General features: G+C 35.9%; 2 protein-coding genes across 5 annotated transcripts in view; both read right to left on the bottom strand.

Annotated features, from left to right (window-relative positions):
- Positions 1-4,624, bottom strand: part of LOC113112128 (disintegrin and metalloproteinase domain-containing protein 11-like) — a 39,703-nt gene extending 35,079 nt beyond the window's left edge. For both annotated transcript variants that reach the window (XM_026277579.1, XM_026277578.1), the window contains exons 1-2: positions 4,273-4,624; positions 3,806-3,975 (exon numbers count right to left, since the gene is read on the bottom strand). In XM_026277579.1, coding sequence (XP_026133364.1) covers positions 3,806-3,975; positions 4,273-4,333 — 231 coding nt within the window. In that variant the 5' untranslated portion in view covers positions 4,334-4,624. The remainder of the gene's footprint in view (positions 1-3,805; positions 3,976-4,272) is intronic.
- Positions 4,625-5,661: 1,037 nt separating this feature from the next.
- On the bottom strand, positions 5,662-18,581 carry LOC113112130 (protein DBF4 homolog B). Of its 3 annotated transcripts, none has more exons than XM_026277584.1 (12): positions 18,314-18,581; positions 14,484-14,599; positions 14,227-14,355; positions 13,848-13,898; positions 12,949-13,015; positions 12,172-12,221; positions 12,037-12,073; positions 11,748-11,793; positions 9,424-9,561; positions 9,202-9,337; positions 8,631-8,764; positions 5,662-6,418 (listed from the first exon to the last, which is right to left on the bottom strand). In XM_026277584.1, the coding sequence occupies exons 1-12, from the start codon at positions 18,324-18,326 to the stop codon at positions 6,379-6,381; spliced, it is 957 nt and encodes a 318-aa protein (XP_026133369.1). In that variant the 5' UTR covers positions 18,327-18,581; the 3' UTR covers positions 5,662-6,378. The 3 variants fall into 3 exon arrangements, with proteins under 3 accessions (XP_026133369.1, XP_026133367.1, XP_026133368.1); XM_026277582.1 differs by having other exon boundaries at positions 5,662-8,491; positions 18,314-18,501; XM_026277583.1 differs by lacking the exon at positions 18,314-18,581 and adding an exon at positions 16,042-16,119 and having other exon boundaries at positions 5,662-8,491.
- Positions 18,582-19,232: the final 651 nt, after the last annotated feature.

Below are 19,232 nucleotides of genomic sequence, written 5' to 3' on the forward strand. Positions count from 1 at the left end.
GCAAGCATTTATGGCAAACTAAAATATACTTTAATGTAATTTCTATAGAAATTTGTCATACCTCAAAGTGCACCTATTATGGCCCTTTTACAAGATGTAATATTGGTCTTGGGTGTCCCAAGAATGTGTCTTTGAAGTTTCAGCTCAAAATACACCAAAGGTCATTAACTATAACATTTGGAAAAATTTAATTTTGGGCCATGTCTAAAAAAAAAAAAATGCTGTTTTGGTGTGTATCACTTTAAGTGCAAATGAGCTTCATATTCCCACCCTGTCTTTATAATGTGAACTTGTAGTATATTATAAGATACTACAAATGCACATTCAGTACAAATAAGCACACTTTTTTGCTGCCAATATGCTAAACTAAAATAAATCTGCTCATTTGGATTCCTTATGTATAGGTTGCTTTGGATAAAAGAATCTGCTAAATTAATACATGTAAATGTAAAAACTTAAATGTAAACTCAGTACTCAACACAAATGTGGAGTTGTGTATGTACAATGTTCAAATCAGTCACTTATGATTTTTTTAAGTTTGGATGCTGCTTTAGCAGGACTTTAGCGATTTGCAGTCAATTGCCAATTTCTACTGACAGAGATCATTCTGTTGGTGGGAGATGCAGCCCCCTGATTCAAGTGGATACTACATCAAAACAAGAGTGCCTACTAGAAACCAGCAGCAACTAAATCAGCTTTCAACCAACAAAATATTTGTCTTTTTAATCTTCCATCAAAATATAATCAACTTCTAAACTGACATCATCAAACCAGTTCAAATTGTGATAGACAACACACTTCACCCTCCAAATCAAACTCCTGCCTAAAGGTTTTTATGCTTTTATGAGAAAGGACAGTGGAGTTTTTGATCTGAAAGCGGAGGGAAAGAGAGGGAATAGGTTACAGATTCAGACAGAAGTCATTGGGTCCAGTGCCTAAGGACAGTCACGTAGGGTTGTCGAGTGCTCTGCACCAGTGTCAGGTGAGGCAGCTCAAGGTTATGAGGATATAAAGTGGCCTTTGACAGACAGTTGGTATATATTGCACCCCAGGTTACAGAAGACGAACGGTGTGGGTGTGAAATGCGATCACCTTGCAATACTTGCAGTCGAAGGCACGAAAACGAATACCTGCCTCAATGGAAAAAGTGGGGAGTGCATCTGCACTCATTTATTGTACTAAATAAATCATTCAAAAACGACAGTCTCGCACTGTACAGTAAGTTAGATCAAATGCAGACAGATGAGTACAGTGTGAAACAATACTTTATGTTAAGCCAAATAATTTCTCAGGACCCCACTGTGAAGCCAATTGTACAATAACATCTGGATGACTGTATCAAGCCACTGCAACAAGTTCAGTCAAAAGATTTTCAAACAAAAACGTGAAATAACTGCTTGTCTCTGGGACATGACCCTCCAGGTGCCATATTTATCTCTAAAAGGTTCATAATAACTTAAGAGTATACAGCATATTTCAACTTCACTAATATTAAGATAAGATACAAAGTTGTCCTTTTAAGGGTACTGTCCCAGTGACAGCTGTTGTACCCCAATGTTTAAAATGAACTTTTGATTATAAAATTAAAGTACTTCATTGAATACCTAACAGTATTAATACTTTATATATATTACACACTATGTGTGTGTTGTGTGTACGTTTATACAAGTTAGCTCCAGTCCTCTAATTTGACTTAGCAAACAACGTTTCATGATTGCTGTCTTACTGGTTGTATCACTGCATTTGATTCTGTTTGTTTCATTCTGGAACACAATTTGAGTGAGAAATAGAAAATGGAGATTGTGCTATGTAGCACCTGATAGCATGGTATTCAAGTATTCCTGTCTTTTTACTCTTAACAGTTTTAATACAATTAAATGTGAAGCTTTCAATCATTTTTATTCTTTTCTCTTTTTTTTCGGATGGAATGAAGTGTAGTTGTATAGTAAATTGTTGTATGCTGACCTGCTTTCCTGATTGCTCAAGACAAATTTGCCCTATAGTGAGACAATAATCTCACTATTCTTGCCTAGAACTGGAAAACCCGGGAGTGATTAGTGAATTCTTCAAACAATCCTTTTGTTGTCTAATCTGTACAGTGGGTTTATTGAAGCTTCAGCTAGTCTGGCATTAGCATTCAATGTCATGTCATATTTTGGTGGTAGCCCTTTGGTACTGTATCATATGATGTTCAGTAGGTAATACCCTGCCTTCTTCTGGAACTATTTTTGTTGGTGGATCAAAAAATGTTGAGAAGCTAAGATGTAAGGTAGATGTAAGGTATTTGACATTAACCTATATTTATAGAATCTCTGTATAAATCATCATTTACTCTCATGCTATTCTAAACCAATAAGTCTCTTGTTCATCTTCAAATTGCAAATGAAGATAGTTTTAATTATACCAGATTTCTGTCCCTCAATTAAAAGTCTATGCAACCAAAGCTTTGATGATTCAAAAGTCAATAAAAACACTGTAAACGTAATCCATATGAATCAAGTTATTTAATCCAAGTCTTCAATCACTTCATATGATGATTTATTTTAGGCTTTGCCTCACATATAAAACATTGATCAACGCACAAACATAGAACCCATCAAATATGTTAAATGGAATGGAAAGCAAGTAGGAGGCCTTTACTGTGGTGAATTTGTGGCGATGTGGTTGTATGGACTTTTAATGGATGGACAGAAACCTCTCTGGATTCAAGATGAAGTAAACAATGACAGAATTTTTGGGGTGAACTAACCCTCTACAGATTCAACACTGAGACAGACCTGAAGTAACTCTTCCCCGAACTGTTAAATATTCCACCCTCCTCTACAGCAAGAAGCCAATATTACATTAAAGTATACATTTACAAGTAGAACCTTTAATATGCACTTCCCCTCTGAAAAGGGTTCAGTGTCAATTCTCTCTCAGCTCTATAGCTTTAGACAGATGGGGTTTGGAAAAAAATGGCCAATATTGTTATTCAAGGCCAGAAGTGCATGATATGGGGAGTCAAATGCAATGATTTATGAGATTAAAAAAAGAATAATAATCAGAATATCAGAGAGAGCTATAGGTAGGTTATCCCATTTTATATATTTAGTGCTAATCTTGGGATTAAATGCCATAGTATTTGGAAGATCTGCGATTTTTGTACATGTGGAACCTTGGAATGCATCCGATGCAGGCCCAGATGGAAAGCTGAGCAAAGATCTGAGAATATTATACTGTTTTTGGCAGCCAGATACATCAAAAAACTAAAATATTTAATTAAAACACACTAAAAGTCTCAAAACTTGAAAAAAAAAAAAAAAAACATGAAAAAGCATTTAAAACCCATTGAACATGCGGATGGTGGTCTGCATGTGAATGGAAAAATGTCAAAAGCATAGAAAAATTTGCACTTTTCTATCCCCAGAGGCCACGAAAGTGGATATATTCATAAATGGCAATACATAAAGGAATAATTAAATAAATAAGGCAGCTATTGTTGTAGATCACATGACAATACTAAAATTATGTATAATTACCCTAACACTCAAGAAGTTTTCATCAGATGCAGTAGGCCTAATACTCGTACAGAAATTCAGACTCGGCAGGTATAGCTTGAAGGGAGGGGATGGAAAATAGAAGAGTTTGGTGACCTCAGCCAAAGAGTAAAGTGATTTCAGGGAGGGAGCAAGTTAGGCTATTATATTATGATAAAAGTTGATGCTTGTTTTTCATATGTATCGTTCATTATAAGATCAGGAACGTGCATTAAGAAAGTAAAAGCGGTCGATTTGATTTTATGTTTCAGCGGAGAGACACTCACATGCGCTCCATCAGCATCAATCTTTACTAGAGTACCCAAGTGCCCGTGTGGCAGCTCCTCCTCCGCGTCAGACCGCTGCAGCAGCCGCTGAGGCTGCGTGAGCTCCTCCGAATACGCGTTCTGTTCGCTTCCCCGTTCCGCTCCGTCCCGCTTGATGCTGCTGCCCCAGCCTTTCAATATAGGATACATTCATTAAAACTGTAAGACAATCTTCAAAGCCATGATTCTATGTTTTAGTAACTCCTATTTGTTTACAGCTGCTACATTCTATCTAGCCTGCGGCATCACTGCGTATTCTGTCGCGACGCTGAAAATTCACAGCCGCCCGTGACAGAAAACGGGGCCATCCGTAAAACGAAGAAATCGTTGCACCTGTTAGCGCACAATATACATAAATAGCTACACCGATGGAGCTTGTACTAGGCTAATATCACGAAGCCGCTTTCAACGCGGCGTCCGTCGCTCACCTGTCACGGCGAGTCGCGCGGTGACCGCAGCCCACAGGAGGAGGCAGCGCGTCGCCAACATGATCACATACTCCTGCGGCTTCAACCAGAGCGAAACGATGCGAAACGCTACATTTACCGCCTCATCCCGTTCCGTGGCGATGCTGAAGTCACGAGGAAGACGTTAAGGGTATCCGTGGAAAACAAACAGACTCTTGATGGCAAAGACTTCAGGAAAGTATCCGCTTGCGCGAGGCGCCGTGATGTCTGCTTAAATGGCTAGTGTTGCTGTCGGTCAGAGATTGCGGGTGGAATTCATGTTGGGATTGAAACGCTCCTTCTGCGGGACTCTCACCCGCACCTCCTCCCACTCTCCTCTCTTCTCCTCCCCTTCACTTCACACCGCACACATGCAACATCAGAAATTCCACTTCTATAACCTGGAACAAATAATACGCTTAAAAAAAGAAAATAAATATTACAATGCGCAATATTTACATAAAACGCTTTAGGCTATAGCTGCAGTAGCCTAATTACAATTAAAAAGTATTATTTCAAATAAAATATAAGCCGATTGTGCTGATTTTTTTTTTTTTTTTTTTGTGCTTTGATTTCAGGCATGATTTTGTAAGTGGTTTAAAAGTGAGATATACGTCAGTTACAGTATGTCCTGGAGAGAGAACCCGGCGTCATCTGAGAAATAAAAGCATATCAAATATTCCCGTCCTCAGCAATATCTCTTCATGTCTGAGGACTAAATCGATCTATACTAATCTTTAGTTACTCATAAAACCACCACGATTTACTTTAAGCTCGAAGGCATTCATAACCATATACAGCAAACAGCACGTGGCACACTATTCAGGGAACACAGCAAAGAAATCTAGCCTATCTGATGGAAGAGAAATGGCTGATGTAGCTTTTTATTTTATTTTTTAAATCAGAACTATGGGCAAACGGATTAATAGCTACTTAAATATGTGTTAAATACATTTGAAAGCTATAGTTTGTGAATGAGTATGCAGTATGGATGCCATTTTAAAAATATAGCATTGTATTTTCAAGTTGTGAAAGGTATCCAGTTAGAAAAATATTTTACAGTAACTGTTCATTGTCCGATCAAACGGAGTCAAAAAAGTAATGTTTAAACAACTTGTTGGTTGCTTCCCAATCATTCATCACATTGGAAATCGAAGGTCAAAAAAGTGCATTTCATTGTGATAGGCTACAGCATCTCAAAAAAGTATTGGATGACATGGTAATCAAATTAATTTTAAAGAATATCATATCACACAGTTTATAACATTATATTTATTTATTTGAAACAACTAAACAGACTAGCAAATTTTAGGGGATTGCATAATTCAAAACAAGTAAATGCATTACCCAAAGAAGCACACAATCTGACCATTTGTCTTAGCTTAGATTTTAATGAGCATGCACACAATTCAATAGTGCTAAATTAGCATCTAGAATGGAAGTAAACAGGTTTTAAAATACAACTGTACAAATACCAACACAATAATTCATGATACAGTAAAATAATAATAAAAATGTAATAAAATGTTATTTATAAAAACTCTACATGTATTCACGATTTTGTCTTAAAACGTGTTTAACTGTCTTAAGGCCTTCATAAAGCTAGTTTCCAGTGTTTATGGAAAATCTTCTAAGCGCAAGATTCTAAACATTCTGCATGGACATCAGTGGTACAAGCTTTGTATACTCCTTTCAGAACTTCTGTAATAGGAATGCATAAAGTACTGTCCCTAAATTATGCCTTAAAACATTATCTGACGTCAAATAATTAAAAGACTGCACTCTGTACCAGTCATGCTGGCAAATCCACTGATGCACATTTACAGGAAATCAGAAAAGCCTTTTAAAAATGACTTTCAAAGTACCTCAAAGACCTTCACAGGACATTTTGCCTCCACAGTGTATCCTATCCTGCATGTTCTACAAAAACCACCATGGCATTGTTCTACCACCAACACTGCCTCTAAACTGGAGAGAGGCCAGACACAGCACTTAAACTAATTGGATAATGCCCCTCCAGCAAAGCTTCATTAAATTCTCAATACCAGCACATGTTCCTGGATATTCCTGCTGAAAAGTCATGGCCATTCAGGGCAAGCGGGAGCCATAAGAGAAGTCATAGAAGTCACTAGAAGAAGAAAAAAATGGCCAGCTGGTAATTAAAACTTAATGTTTTTTTTTTTGTTTTTTTTTGGTGAGATATTGCAAACTAAGTGAAAAACACTTTGGAATGGAAATTTAAATATTCTTAACAAAAAGGTATATATCAGTACTGATGTTAGACAAGACAGTTTCATTAGCAAGAAAAAAAATATATATTTATACATTAGATGCAGAGTTAGGCACACTCCTATAATAAAACCTTCTTTATGAAAAACCCAACAAAAACAATTCATTCAAGTATTATTCCACACATTTTGGTGGTAGTCATCTTAACCTAATTGTACAAATGAAAAAATTATGACTATGGAGAATTGAGAATGAAGAACTGCTTTAGGATTTAAATCATTAACAGTCGCAGTTGTTGGTTTGACGCAACTTCAATCCCAATGATGTGAATCAAGAGGGTTGCAGTATGGAGCACAACCGTGATGTATAGCTCCCATCCTGCATGTCTGTATGTGGCTTTTGTAATAACAGACCCAGGTCATCATGTCCCCCTTTAGCCTGATGAGGAACTCCAGCACCAAACCACGACAAGAGGCCAGAATCCCAATCTGACTCAGAGGAGGCTGTGGACCATGTGAGGTTAGGGAGGAGAGCAGATTCAATACAAACGGAGGCTCCGGAGTGTGACAGGAATGAGCAGTTTGTGGCTTTACTTACTAATGTATGGGAAGTGTCTTCAGGTGTCTGCATAAAAAAGGGTAACAGTTCTGGAGGATCATGAAACAAATGACGCTGGAGTTTATGGTCTTCATGGAAAAAAGTAACCAACTGAGGAGGGTCCAAATCAGATGAGTAAGTGGTTATTCGGGATTCCACTGGATCTTTGATTGGAGACAATTCATGTGACTGCATAACACAGGGTTTCTTTGCAGCATGGTCCTGTCGATCAACTCGATGAGGCAAACAGTGGGCACTAGGAGTAAAATTTAGGGAAGGCCTCATTTGAATCTGATCCACAAGAAATGATTCATTTAGTGATGACTCATGGGTTGCTAGTATGCTACCCCCATTTTGATTATTCATATCCATTGTAAAACCCACTTTTGATACTGGTAAACACGACAAGGTGGAAAGTACAGCTGAGTACCGTCTCATCCAGGGAGCACGGGAAACCGCTTGAATTGGATTGTGCTTTTCACTTTGACTAATCTTTCTTCTCTTGGCAAGTTTTGGACTTGGAGTGAAGGACCTGCAGCGCTTTTTCAAGTTAACTATAGAAAATGCGTAATCTGACAAGTGTGGCAATGGTAAAAAATTTGGTAATGAAAAGTAAGAGATGCCAGACTTTGGAGTCCCTACAATATCTTGGTCGGATTCCAGTGATTGTTTTGTTGAAGGCAGCTTTCTACAGTCCAACACATACTGGTCACAACTTTTAGAATTACCATCTTCACCTTGCTGGAGTAGCATTTTTGGTCTGTTTGAGCATATTTTTAAACCTCGATCCCAATCATGTTTTTGATTTTGAGAGTTGACCGTGTTAGGAACACCACCAATAAGATCACTTCGCAAAGGCAATACATGTAGATCATGACCACCTTCACATTGTTCCTGAGTTTCAGGAATATTTTTACCACCAGTGACGGTGCATGGAATTTTGTTGGATCCAGAAGAACTTAGAGTGATCATTTTAGATGGAACTTCTGAGGATGTGACAGAAGATAGGCTCTTGGGTTTCTTCTCTATTGACTTGGATTTTGGAGGACTGTGATGAGGGACTATATCCATGCAGAGAACACCTGATTGAACGTCCTGAACATTTGTGGTGCATCTGATGTTAAGGCCTAATTTCACATTGTCAAGAGGATCAGGAGAATTGTTTTGCATCGTATGATGTGAGGTTGCATTTTGTTGACCCGGCACACTCCGGATAAGTTTAGGAAAGGAGTGCTCTCTGTTGTCAGCATTTGTCAGTAGACAATCACATTCTTGAACAAGTGAAGTCTGAAGAGATTTTTCATTCTCACTGACAGAATTCTGCACCGCTGCAGTCAAATTACTCAATTGTAATTGAGAGAAGCCTGTTGATGACCTGAGGGGAATGAATCAATAGAGTGAAAACAGAGGAAAAAGTCTAACATTCAATGTTGTACTGTCAACAAGACAACAGGGAAAGTCAACAATATCAGTGAATTTCTTTAAAGCATAGCATTCGTATAATTGCTCCTTACTTGATCAGTGTTGGATCCACTTCAAGATTTGGATTACAAACAAAGCTAGCAACCATGGCAGCCGTTAGTTGGTCTACTACAGCGTAATTACTGTCATTTTGAATGAAAGAACGATGCATTTCAGACTGCAAGTGCTAAAAATCAAAAAGAGAATTTTTTTTGTCAAGTTATACAAGCCATTAAGTCTGCATATTACATGGATAGTTCACCCAAAAATGAAAATTCTGTCATTAATTACTCAACCTCATGTCGTTCCAAACTCTTTAGACCTTTGTTAATCTTTAGAACACAAATTAGGCACTACTTGAATGTATTAGTAACCTTGCTGTTGATGGAGGGTCAGAGAGCGCTCTGATTTTTATAGACAAAATATCTTAATTTGTGTTTCGAAGATGAACAAAGGTTTTATGGGTTTGGAACAGCATGAGGGTGAGCAATTAATGACAGAAATGTCATTTTTGGGTGAACAATCCCTTTAATCAGTACCTTGTTGTAACTGATATTAAAAGGACTTGCAAAATCTTTTTTGCAGACACACAATTTTTGCAAACAACATACCAGATTAACTCACCTCATACTGGTCTTTGTAGACGATGTTGCAGCACTCACAATAGCCTGAACTTTTCTTAGTTAGGCCTTTGTGTGTGGCACTTGCAGTAAATGGCGCTAGCAAATTATGGCAGCTGCTAGTCGCTTCTTCCTTCTTCCTGATAAAAAAATAAATAAAACCTTACAGACATGTGTCGATTAATGTAGATTTGATTACCAATTTCTCAAAATGCAAATAACATACTTGAAAATGTCCTTGCTGGAATCTACATCCTTGCTTTTACCAGACTGCAGATGAATGAGGGGCTCAAAAGGGCTAAATTTTCCTGAGAAACTCATCACTGGGAAACTCAGAGTTTGTGCATAGTATGGTCTGAATTTCCTGTTTAAAACCAAAACCATAAGGATTAACAAAATATCAAGCTTCTTTGAACAACATTTAAGTTGGGAAACATTTAGAATAAATCTAAATTACTAAAGGTCTAAATTTGTATAGTGGAAAACTACTTTAACTAGTGAAAAAATTTCTCTTTTGCAAATCAATGGTCATTTTTTTTTTTTTTTTATGAAATGGTATTAATTATACTCTAGAGAAAATTTCTACCTAGGACATGGGGAAGCAAGAACTAAATTAGTTGACATAAGCACTCAAGCATTATAATTGTGATGCCTGAGTATTTATACTTCTGGTTTGTTGGATAAGCTCATCTTCAAAAAAAAAAAAAAGCTAAAAACACATCTCAACCTTTTTTTTTGGACACTAACTCTAGCACTCCCTATTTTAATATTATTTTATCTATTCATTTTATTTATATATATATAAAAAAAGCCTTTCTAACTGCTTGTTTTCTAGAAAAAAAAGGTCTCTAACACTAGCTTTATTCTTTTTCAATTCTATGTACTCGTTTTCCTTTTTATTATAAATACATATAAAACACGTTGCTACGTGTACTGCATTAGGCTAAACAAGACTTGTCATAAAACTAACATATTATTGCTCTTTTGTTGGTTTTGATTGCTTTATTGTACATAGTATATGAAATAAGATGTGCAGACTAACTAGTAAAGCAATCCTTGCATCAAGAATTACTAATAAATGTAAGCTTCCTTTTGTAAGCTTAAAGGAAAGATGCTCAGAGAAATACAGTGACTGTAATACTGAATATACGGAATTCAACAGTAATGATCTGTTGCATTCTTCGGAATAGCTGTAAAAGCTTGAGGAATACAAAATGAATGGATTTTGTGTGCACATGTAAACCAGCTCCCGGCATCAGTGTTGCTGTCATGATCAAACAAAAGCCTCTAATAAAAATTATGTTGAAAAAATTTGAAACTATTGTGTGATTCAGTTTAAGAACACGGAAAGGGTCAAGGATCTAAGCGGTTTGGTATGAGAATGATAATTTTAAAATTTGAAAGAACAGATGCGTCTGGTGCCGTTGACACAGTTAATTAGTAGTAAATGTTACACAGTACAAAAGTTTAGAGATCTTCTTTAGTTGCATCATTCTCTAGCATTAAACATGGATGAAATTTGACATGTCACCTCCTGAATGTACATATGGGTCAAAAATATTTGCCCACACCTGCTAAAGGATTACGGTAAATTAACTTTCTGTAAGGAGTAAAATCAATACCATTATAGCAATTAAACTTATGTATGTAAAGGTATAATAATCATATGTCACATACAGAACCATATTGTAAAATTTACCTAAATGTGTTTAACAAAATCTGGTGTGCAACCATATAATGAAACTATGATCTTTTCTTTTTCTTTTTTTTTTGCTGAGGACACTAAAATGACATGTAATTTTTTATTACATTATTGTATTATTCACAGTATGTAAAATAATGTATACATGTACAGCGTGATGTACAATATGGGCTTAATCACCCATATCCACCAGGATCTAATAATATTTGTGGGATCAATTTCTGATGGCAGTGCCAAACAGACTCAAAACACAATAGTTCTTTTCATTAGCCAAGAGCTGCCCTGTGCACACAGAGCCTCAGCAGGGGAGGGAAGGATACTCTTTCGATCAGCTTCAGGGTGGCCCCTAGGGTGCAGCATGCATTTTGATAATTAACTTATGTAGAACATCTACAGTGACCTGGGCTGAATCATTCGCCTTGTTAATGGGGATGGGGACCAAAACCGTTTTATAACAGAAACAGTCAAGTATAACTAACTGTGTTCATTAAATCTAGAGTTACTGGGATTTTAAAATTAAAGACAAATCAAAATAACCAGATGAAACAAAATCTTACAGCAGACAACCCACTCTGACAATGGCTATGAATGGAACAGCATAACACTACTCATACTACTTCTGCAGTAATCAAATACACTATTACTACTACTATATCTACATTTAAATAAAATGTTCAGCACACAACTATATAAACATAAAAACATATTTTTTTTCATGAATGAATCAGAAGTGATATTAGCTTCAACTGAAAACTTCTTAACTGTTTATTTGATCACAGTATGAAGTACCTAAACTACTATCTAAACAGAAAGCCGTTAAGAGAATGAGACTTAGGTCTAAAACTCACCGGCTCGAGTCCTCCACTTTCAGATAAGGACCTCTCAAGACTCCAGCTGTGTGAAGACATGGGTGTATTAACACTCCAGAGCATATGCCACCTTTACACTCAGGCTTCTCAGGTGTAGTTTTATGTTTTATATTTTATATATATATATATATATATATATATATATATATATATATATATATATATATATATATATATATATATATATATATATATATATTAATTAGACTTACTTTTACTATAGAACAACCACAATATGAAGTAGTACATGTTTATGTAGTTTACAAACCTTTCACATGAGGAGTTGTTAGTTTGCTTCTTTTTTTCTGTTTAAAAAAAGGGTGTGAGAAAATGTTGTGAATAAGAAACTCATTTTGACAAGAAACCCATATTAACAGTATTAATTCACCATTATTTGAATTACCTTATCGGTCCTCATTTTCTGATTTAGATGACTGATGAACTTTAGAAATTCTGTAATTAAAGTTAAGAATAAACAACAACAACAACAAACGAGTACAGTTTTTAACTTATTTAATAGCAGGGGTCCATATGAGTCCTATAAGCAGTATCCCACATTCACTGAAATTTAAACTGTACATATGGTGCTCTCTAGTGTTGACTTCTTGTAAGTCAGTAGAAGACTGTACGTGAGCACTACGAGGAACCAGTATGCTGTAGTGCAGCACTGGAAAGAAGTATTAGTTAATGCTGGAAAAATGAAAATGGTTTATAAAAGGTGTTAACCATGGTCACATTTAATTCTGATCGAATAATTTCAGTAAATGCAAAGCCAAGTTGCAAATGTGATCCTTAACACAATGCTTGTGTAACCAAGTATTTTTCTGAGCTTCACTTATTAAATGACTAATATCCTTTAGGCAAACGATTAATAAAAATTATAATAATAATAATAAAAAAAACGTAAATTGCAGCAATTACCACCACAGGTTCAGAATGGAATAGGTCATATAAAAGCTGAAATTGCCTTTACTATGTGACCCAATGTCACTCCCAACTCCACTGTGACTTTTAGAATTGACATAAATGGTCAAATTCTTAAAACAATATGATTAATTTTGAAGAGGAATGGGGTTGTCAAACTTCAAAATTCCACACCAAAACCAGCCCATGTGACTTATATGATATTGTTAAGTTGTTATATGATGTTGCCCATTAAAGCAGGTAAATGAAAGGATACCATCAACATTGTAGACCCTGACTCCCCATGAACGAGCATTAGCCAACACACTGCTCTGATACTTCTCCTGCAAACAACAAAAACACTCAATGGTTAACAACTTAAAATTCTAAACTAAAAACTGAGAGGTCTTAACATAAATCCTAACTGCAGTAGCATTATGACTGAGGAAAAAATATTTTTATCCAATTAAATGTATCAAATTGTATCCAATCACATGTTCCATTTAACAACATTAATTGTTTAATAAAATTAAAAAAAACAAGGAAGCAAAAAATATATATATTTTTTATTATTGTAACCATAATTGTATCATGTTTGGAACATCAAAGTAGTTTACTGGCTACCAGACATTTATAACATACAGTTGGGTTCAAAAAGCAGAGAGCACTTGTGAATTTTTTTCACTTGACAATTATTTTCATTTGAAATTGTACATTGTTATGATCAGTGTTACAATCAGAGTACTAAAAAGTTTATCTGAAATTGAGAATTTATGTTCTATTTTGCTTCAGCAGAAAATGAGACATGAAAAACTTTTGCATGAAGCTCGATTCAGTTTTTGCCCAGATTAGTTCATGTTTAGTTTGTGCAAACTAATCTAATCTTCAGATGATAATGTTTATATTGAGCTTTGAGAGCCTGCTGATCCTGATCTAAACCAGGTTGTATTTGTTTGGTTGTCAACTCTAACCCTACTCTGAGTTTATTTACGCAAACATCATGCAATAGGCTGCTGATTTGTCAAATCAAAAACTTTCACAAATTTTCAATGTAAATTAAGATCATGAAAAAGTAATTTTGAGACTACAAGTAGGAGCACATGCACAGACACACATTGCATTGAAGTAAAATAAATAAGAAGGAAAATTTTATTAAACATTTAAGTATAGACTTACATTGCTGTGGATTGCTTTTTCCAGTAATGCTTTTCCACGACTGCCACAAACCTTGAGGGTAAAAACACATTTAAAAACAATATCAGCAACCAAACATTCCTGCATGAACCCTTCAGAAATATTTCAATTCACCTCTTTTTCTTAATATACCATTTCAAAGGTAGCTTTGTAGAAAATAAGAGCCTTCATATCCTCTGTGAATAAGACATAGATGACTGTGGCAAGAAAAAAAAAAACGAAATGTCTGGAAGGTTTAGGTTTAAAAAAAGTGACCTTGGAAGGAACCAGAACTCAGCATGAAAGGCTCCTCAAAAAGATCTACTGACAGCACATAATACATGATAAACCACACAAGAACTATTAAGAATTGGGTACATACCAGAGGTTTGGGGGTTCCACTTTGTTTCCTCTCTGCAGTACTTGAACCATCCACCTTCAAATCACTATGCGGTGCTTTAATGCCCGTCACAACTACATTCACATCCTTGGTGAGAAAACTGTCCACTTTCTACAGGAAAACGTGAAGAGACAAGGTAAGATGCGCACCATTTAATATCACCTTGCATGCAGGGAAACAATTTCTGTGATTGCTGTCTTGTCTAATTCACAGATGAATGACAAAATGATATCTCTCACCCCTCCCAGACGGCTAATGATGTCAGTGAGTGTGACGGACTGATGTCTCTTCACATCATGCAGATAGAAGGATTGGCCCCTCAAAACACCTGGAAGTTCTCCAGCCATTATTTGAACTGAAACAGGTTTAGGAATGTATACACATCAATACAAATATGGGGGTTTTCAAAAATAACTGAATTGCTTTATTAATTACTATTAAATATTATTGTTATTATGGGCTCAAGTGCAAAGTGCTACAAACCATATTGGTTTGTACCCCAAAACAGCGGCTAAAAAGTCCTAGAGATCTGAAACTTGCCACTGTTGTTTGGTCCTGAATGGTCAAATGGAGAGCTACAATAAAGCTAGACACATTTTGAGCAATAACTCCTGAACAGCATGTATGAAAATGTTTCTCATATGAACTGAATTATTGGCCCCAAGCACAAGAAAAGATACCTATTACACTTCATCAATTCATTGTGATGAACTACAAATACAGCAGCATCACATTTTGCATGCATATTATAAATTGTTGTATACTCTGCAGTCTTTCATGTTTTATGGCTTGCATTTACACTTTCAACCATTTCTGATTTTTTTCACTTGTATCAGGGGCCTGTTCTTCGTACGTCGCTTACTAAATCCGAGATCAAATGCCACATCCAAGATGATATCATCGTGCTAATCCTGATCCGGCTAATTGGGTTCTTCGAACACACCTGTTGTGTATGATTAGTATCGCTGGATTGAGTTATCTGAGATAATTGCGCGTTCATGTGTTGGCTTAAAAGGGGATATGTATCGATACTCGAAACCACGATCAGCAGTGCAGCGATTGGCTGGTGGCAAGATGGCAATGTAATGACATCATATAATTTAAAAACGACACCTGACGAAAAACTTGACAAATTTCTGGACTTTTATAAGGAAACAGCCAAGCAAACAAAACTACACAAATGTTATAATAGATACATGAAACAGATAATAGATAATAGATACAGGTTCTTATTTTATTATAATTTTTTTCATGATTCCCAATTATTTAGATTCGCAATTTATAATAGTTGTGCAGTCTTTACTTTTTATTTCAATGTAGAAATTATCTATTCATTTCATTTTATATTTGGAAAGACTTGTTGCGTGACAGCATTAATGAAAGTTTCTTAAGGGTCAATATCATGTTATCTGCATCTCCTGCGCTCCATCAAGCCACTCTTATAATAGCGGTCATCACTCAAAATAATGCACGACTCTATTATCTTTATAGCATGTGTGTAAGACTCTAATACAATTATGAAGTAATAATTTTCTGACAAATAAATATTTCAGTGAGGAAAACTGGCTGTGTCTATAGTAGGCTGTTATGGACTACACAACATTTTTATATTATTTTTAAATATTTTTTTAAATGATTATTATTTTAAATTATTGTCCCTGGATCAGTACGATACTCTTGTAATAAAGTAGCGGTAGTAGCAGACATATTTTGAGTATCAGTTCTGGTTGAAAAGAAGCAATCTAATCCTGTTTACATGAAATAAGCCTGCTCCCGACCAGGTTTAAGCTTACGGACCTGCTTACGGACCCTATGACAGCAGCTCTGGGATGAGCTTCGAAGAACCAAATTAGGGGTGCTCCGATCACGATCGGCCGATCGTTATGCGCATCTCGTCAGTAAAGCCACTTCATTTTCAGCGTTTTTTGCCGCATCTTCTCGGTTAACAACGGCTCTGTGTAGTAACAGCTGCTCTAATTATTCACTGATTAGAGAACCGGCTTTACTGACGAGATGCGCATTAACGATCGGCCGATCGTGATCGGAGCACCAAATGATCCAAGATCACGCCAAACCGTCATTCAAATCCAGCTGAGTTAGCGACGTACGTTTTTCCATTCAATAAAGTATGGATTTCACATTTCTTGTTTTAATAAATCAATAAAAATTTTGAAAAATACAACTGTGCACCTTTAGTTCAGTTAGAGTTTTAGTTTAATCCGTCTTTAACAGTGACTTAAAAATCATTAGGCTATGTCGGAGTAATCAATGCAGAAATCCATATTCAAAGCGTTTGTAAATAAATGTATAATATATTTTAATAAATTAATTAACAAAAAGAATAATAAAATGATTACGGCCTACGTGATTATATATATTTTTTTTTACAATGAATACGGATTATAAATATCAATGTATGGTTTCTCTCTTGAGCTCTCTTGCTATTTACATAAAAACTACATTTATCATGTTGTTTTTGTCATGGCATGACCTTCAGCCTAAATTCTGTCATGTCACTGCCTTTCACAACTCCTTTCATTTAGCATCATGGGATAGTAAAGTGTTTATTGGATGTACACTTCAGGATTTCACTGGAAGCTCTTGATTCAATTTGACTGCTTTGATATTTCCACTACCTCCATGTTGACATGGCGGGGAGGCACCCTAACATTAACACCCGTCTTCTATTATTCAATATTCTCTTTCACTCCAAAATACATCACAGACATTTTTGTCAGTTTCAAGTTACGGTTTAAATAGACTTTAAATAATAAAGGAGGACATACTGTAGTATAGTGCATAGCAGCATATACAGTACATTTGGTAAAGCCTCAATTAACCAGTGCTGGGTAAAAAATTTGCCCTTCAAATGCACCTTCATTTAACTGATCTCAGTTCTTAGCTCTCTCTCCACTTTCAATACCACGACTTAGGTGCCCTTGAGCAAGGCACTGAACCCCCAACTGCTCCCCGGGCGCCGCAGCATAAATGGCTGCCCACTGCTCCGGGTGTGTGCTCACAGTGTGTGTGTGTTCACTGCTCTGTGTGTGTGCATTTCGGATGGGTTAAATGCAGAGCACAAATTCTGAGTATGTGTCACCATACTTGGCTGAATGTCACTTCACTCATTCACTCACACTTAGATTCCAAAATGGATATTTTACTCTTTTTTTAATATATATATATATATATATATATATATATATATATATATATATATACATATATATATATACATATATAGATAGATAGATAGATAGATAGATAGATAGATAGATAGATAGATATTAGCATGCACCTCCCATCCAGTAAATGTTCAGAAATGGATATATTGAAATTGATACTTTTTCTTATATACCTTACTGTTTTCTATCTAATGCACCAATGAATGTGATGGCAAAATGGGTATATATTATCAACACTTTGGTATGTTGATTTGAAACTTTTATTATGAAATCTCCTTGTAGCTGCTTTTTTTTTAGGTCAATAATTATCAAACTCGTGCTAAAATTCCTGACATTTTATTATACATTACAGCACAAGAAACTTGGATTGTAAATGGATAATAATAATCTTTAATAAGTAAATTGTAAACATGGAAGTTATTAAACTATTGAATTCTCTCATTTTTATGCGTTGATACAGTTGGGCCCTAATTTCTCAATGTATTATTAACTGATACACATATTTTAACAAATAAATCTTGGCGTGAACAGGGGAAAAAAACTGTTTTCACCAAAATTGTTAAATAAGAACTAAACCTTTAAACAGACATGCTAGAAGTGCAAGACAAAGAATTCGCTTATGCCATGTATTACAGCATGTTGTCTACTCTTTATCACAGCAGTAGCCGTTTTATTAGAAAGGTTTATTTGACATATAGCCTACCGAGTTAGGAGGGCATGTAAATACCATGGTAAACAAGAGTTTTGCTCTGTGCGTGTGTATGTATATATATAAGTTGTATGAACTCCATAAAAGAAGTGGATAAGTTAGTATCGACTGAACACATCAACAGAAGCCACAAAAACCCGTATCATTAAAGAATTTATGCAAATAATTATCTTACCTCGAGGTCGCATAAGGATTAAAAATGTCGCACTTCTTGATATATTAAAACATCCTCCTTTGTATAGTTTTCAAGCGATACAAATATTACGCGTAGCCTCTTCTCTGTGAATCTTTTCAAATGGCCCTCCGAATTTCTTCTTCTCTTGCATATTGTCTGCTGTAGCGCACAATGTTACACAATACCGCCACCCACTGGTGTTTAGTGTGTAGTTGCTATAAAACGTCTGTTGTCTGTTATGCTGTTCATTGTAAAACTGTTCGTAATTGGAAATGGTCTGTATATTTTGTCATGTATTGCTGTCTCTGACAGTTATTGATATTCAGATTTTGTATTATTCAGGTAAATTTGGACACTTTTTTTTTTTAAGATCACTGGACAAAATGTCCCAGCTTGCTTGACAGGGGCGCCCCCAAGGGGTGGCCAGGGTTGGCCACTTTCACTGGAAATGTAGAATTATCACATTTTCAAGATAGGGGGCAGACAATTCATAGGTCTGTATAATTGATAAAATTTCATATAGCTACTATCACACGAAGAGTGACTTTTTTTTCTCAAAGTCAGCAAAATTACAAATGTGATATTGATTTTATACAATAGTTCAATAAAAAAAGAAGTTAATATTAAGACACTTACGTTTTAGACAATATATACCCTGTTCCCTTTCATAGGTCACTTCGATGCTGCGGTGACGTCACCACGTATGGGAACACCTTCGGTGTGACGAATGTCTGAAGCCCTATACCATCCCGCCAATCCTATTGGCCAAATGGCGCTTGGCACCGCCCACGCATGCGTACGCATATATACCTGGTGCCGCGCGCCATTTCACTCAGATTTCATTCCTTCAGTAAATGAAGCGAATCTTCTGTGCCCTTAAAATCCATCTCGCGTTCTCCAGCGATTCTTAAGAGAAGTC

The sequence above is a fragment of the Carassius auratus genome, chromosome 12, assembly GCF_003368295.1.
Source record: "Carassius auratus strain Wakin chromosome 12, ASM336829v1, whole genome shotgun sequence".
Classification (NCBI taxonomy): Eukaryota; Metazoa; Chordata; class Actinopteri; order Cypriniformes; family Cyprinidae; genus Carassius; species Carassius auratus.

Excerpts from the sequence above, each read along its gene's own strand:
- LOC113112130 (XM_026277582.1), bottom strand. Across the intron at positions 13,899-14,226 it reads GTGGAACCCCCAAACCTCTG|GTTTGTGGCAGTCGTGGAAA; the intron begins GTATGTACCCAA and ends TTTACCCTCAAG. Across the intron at positions 11,794-12,036 it reads AACAACTCCTCATGTGAAAG|CTGGAGTCTTGAGAGGTCCT; the intron begins GTTTGTAAACTA and ends GTCTTCACACAG.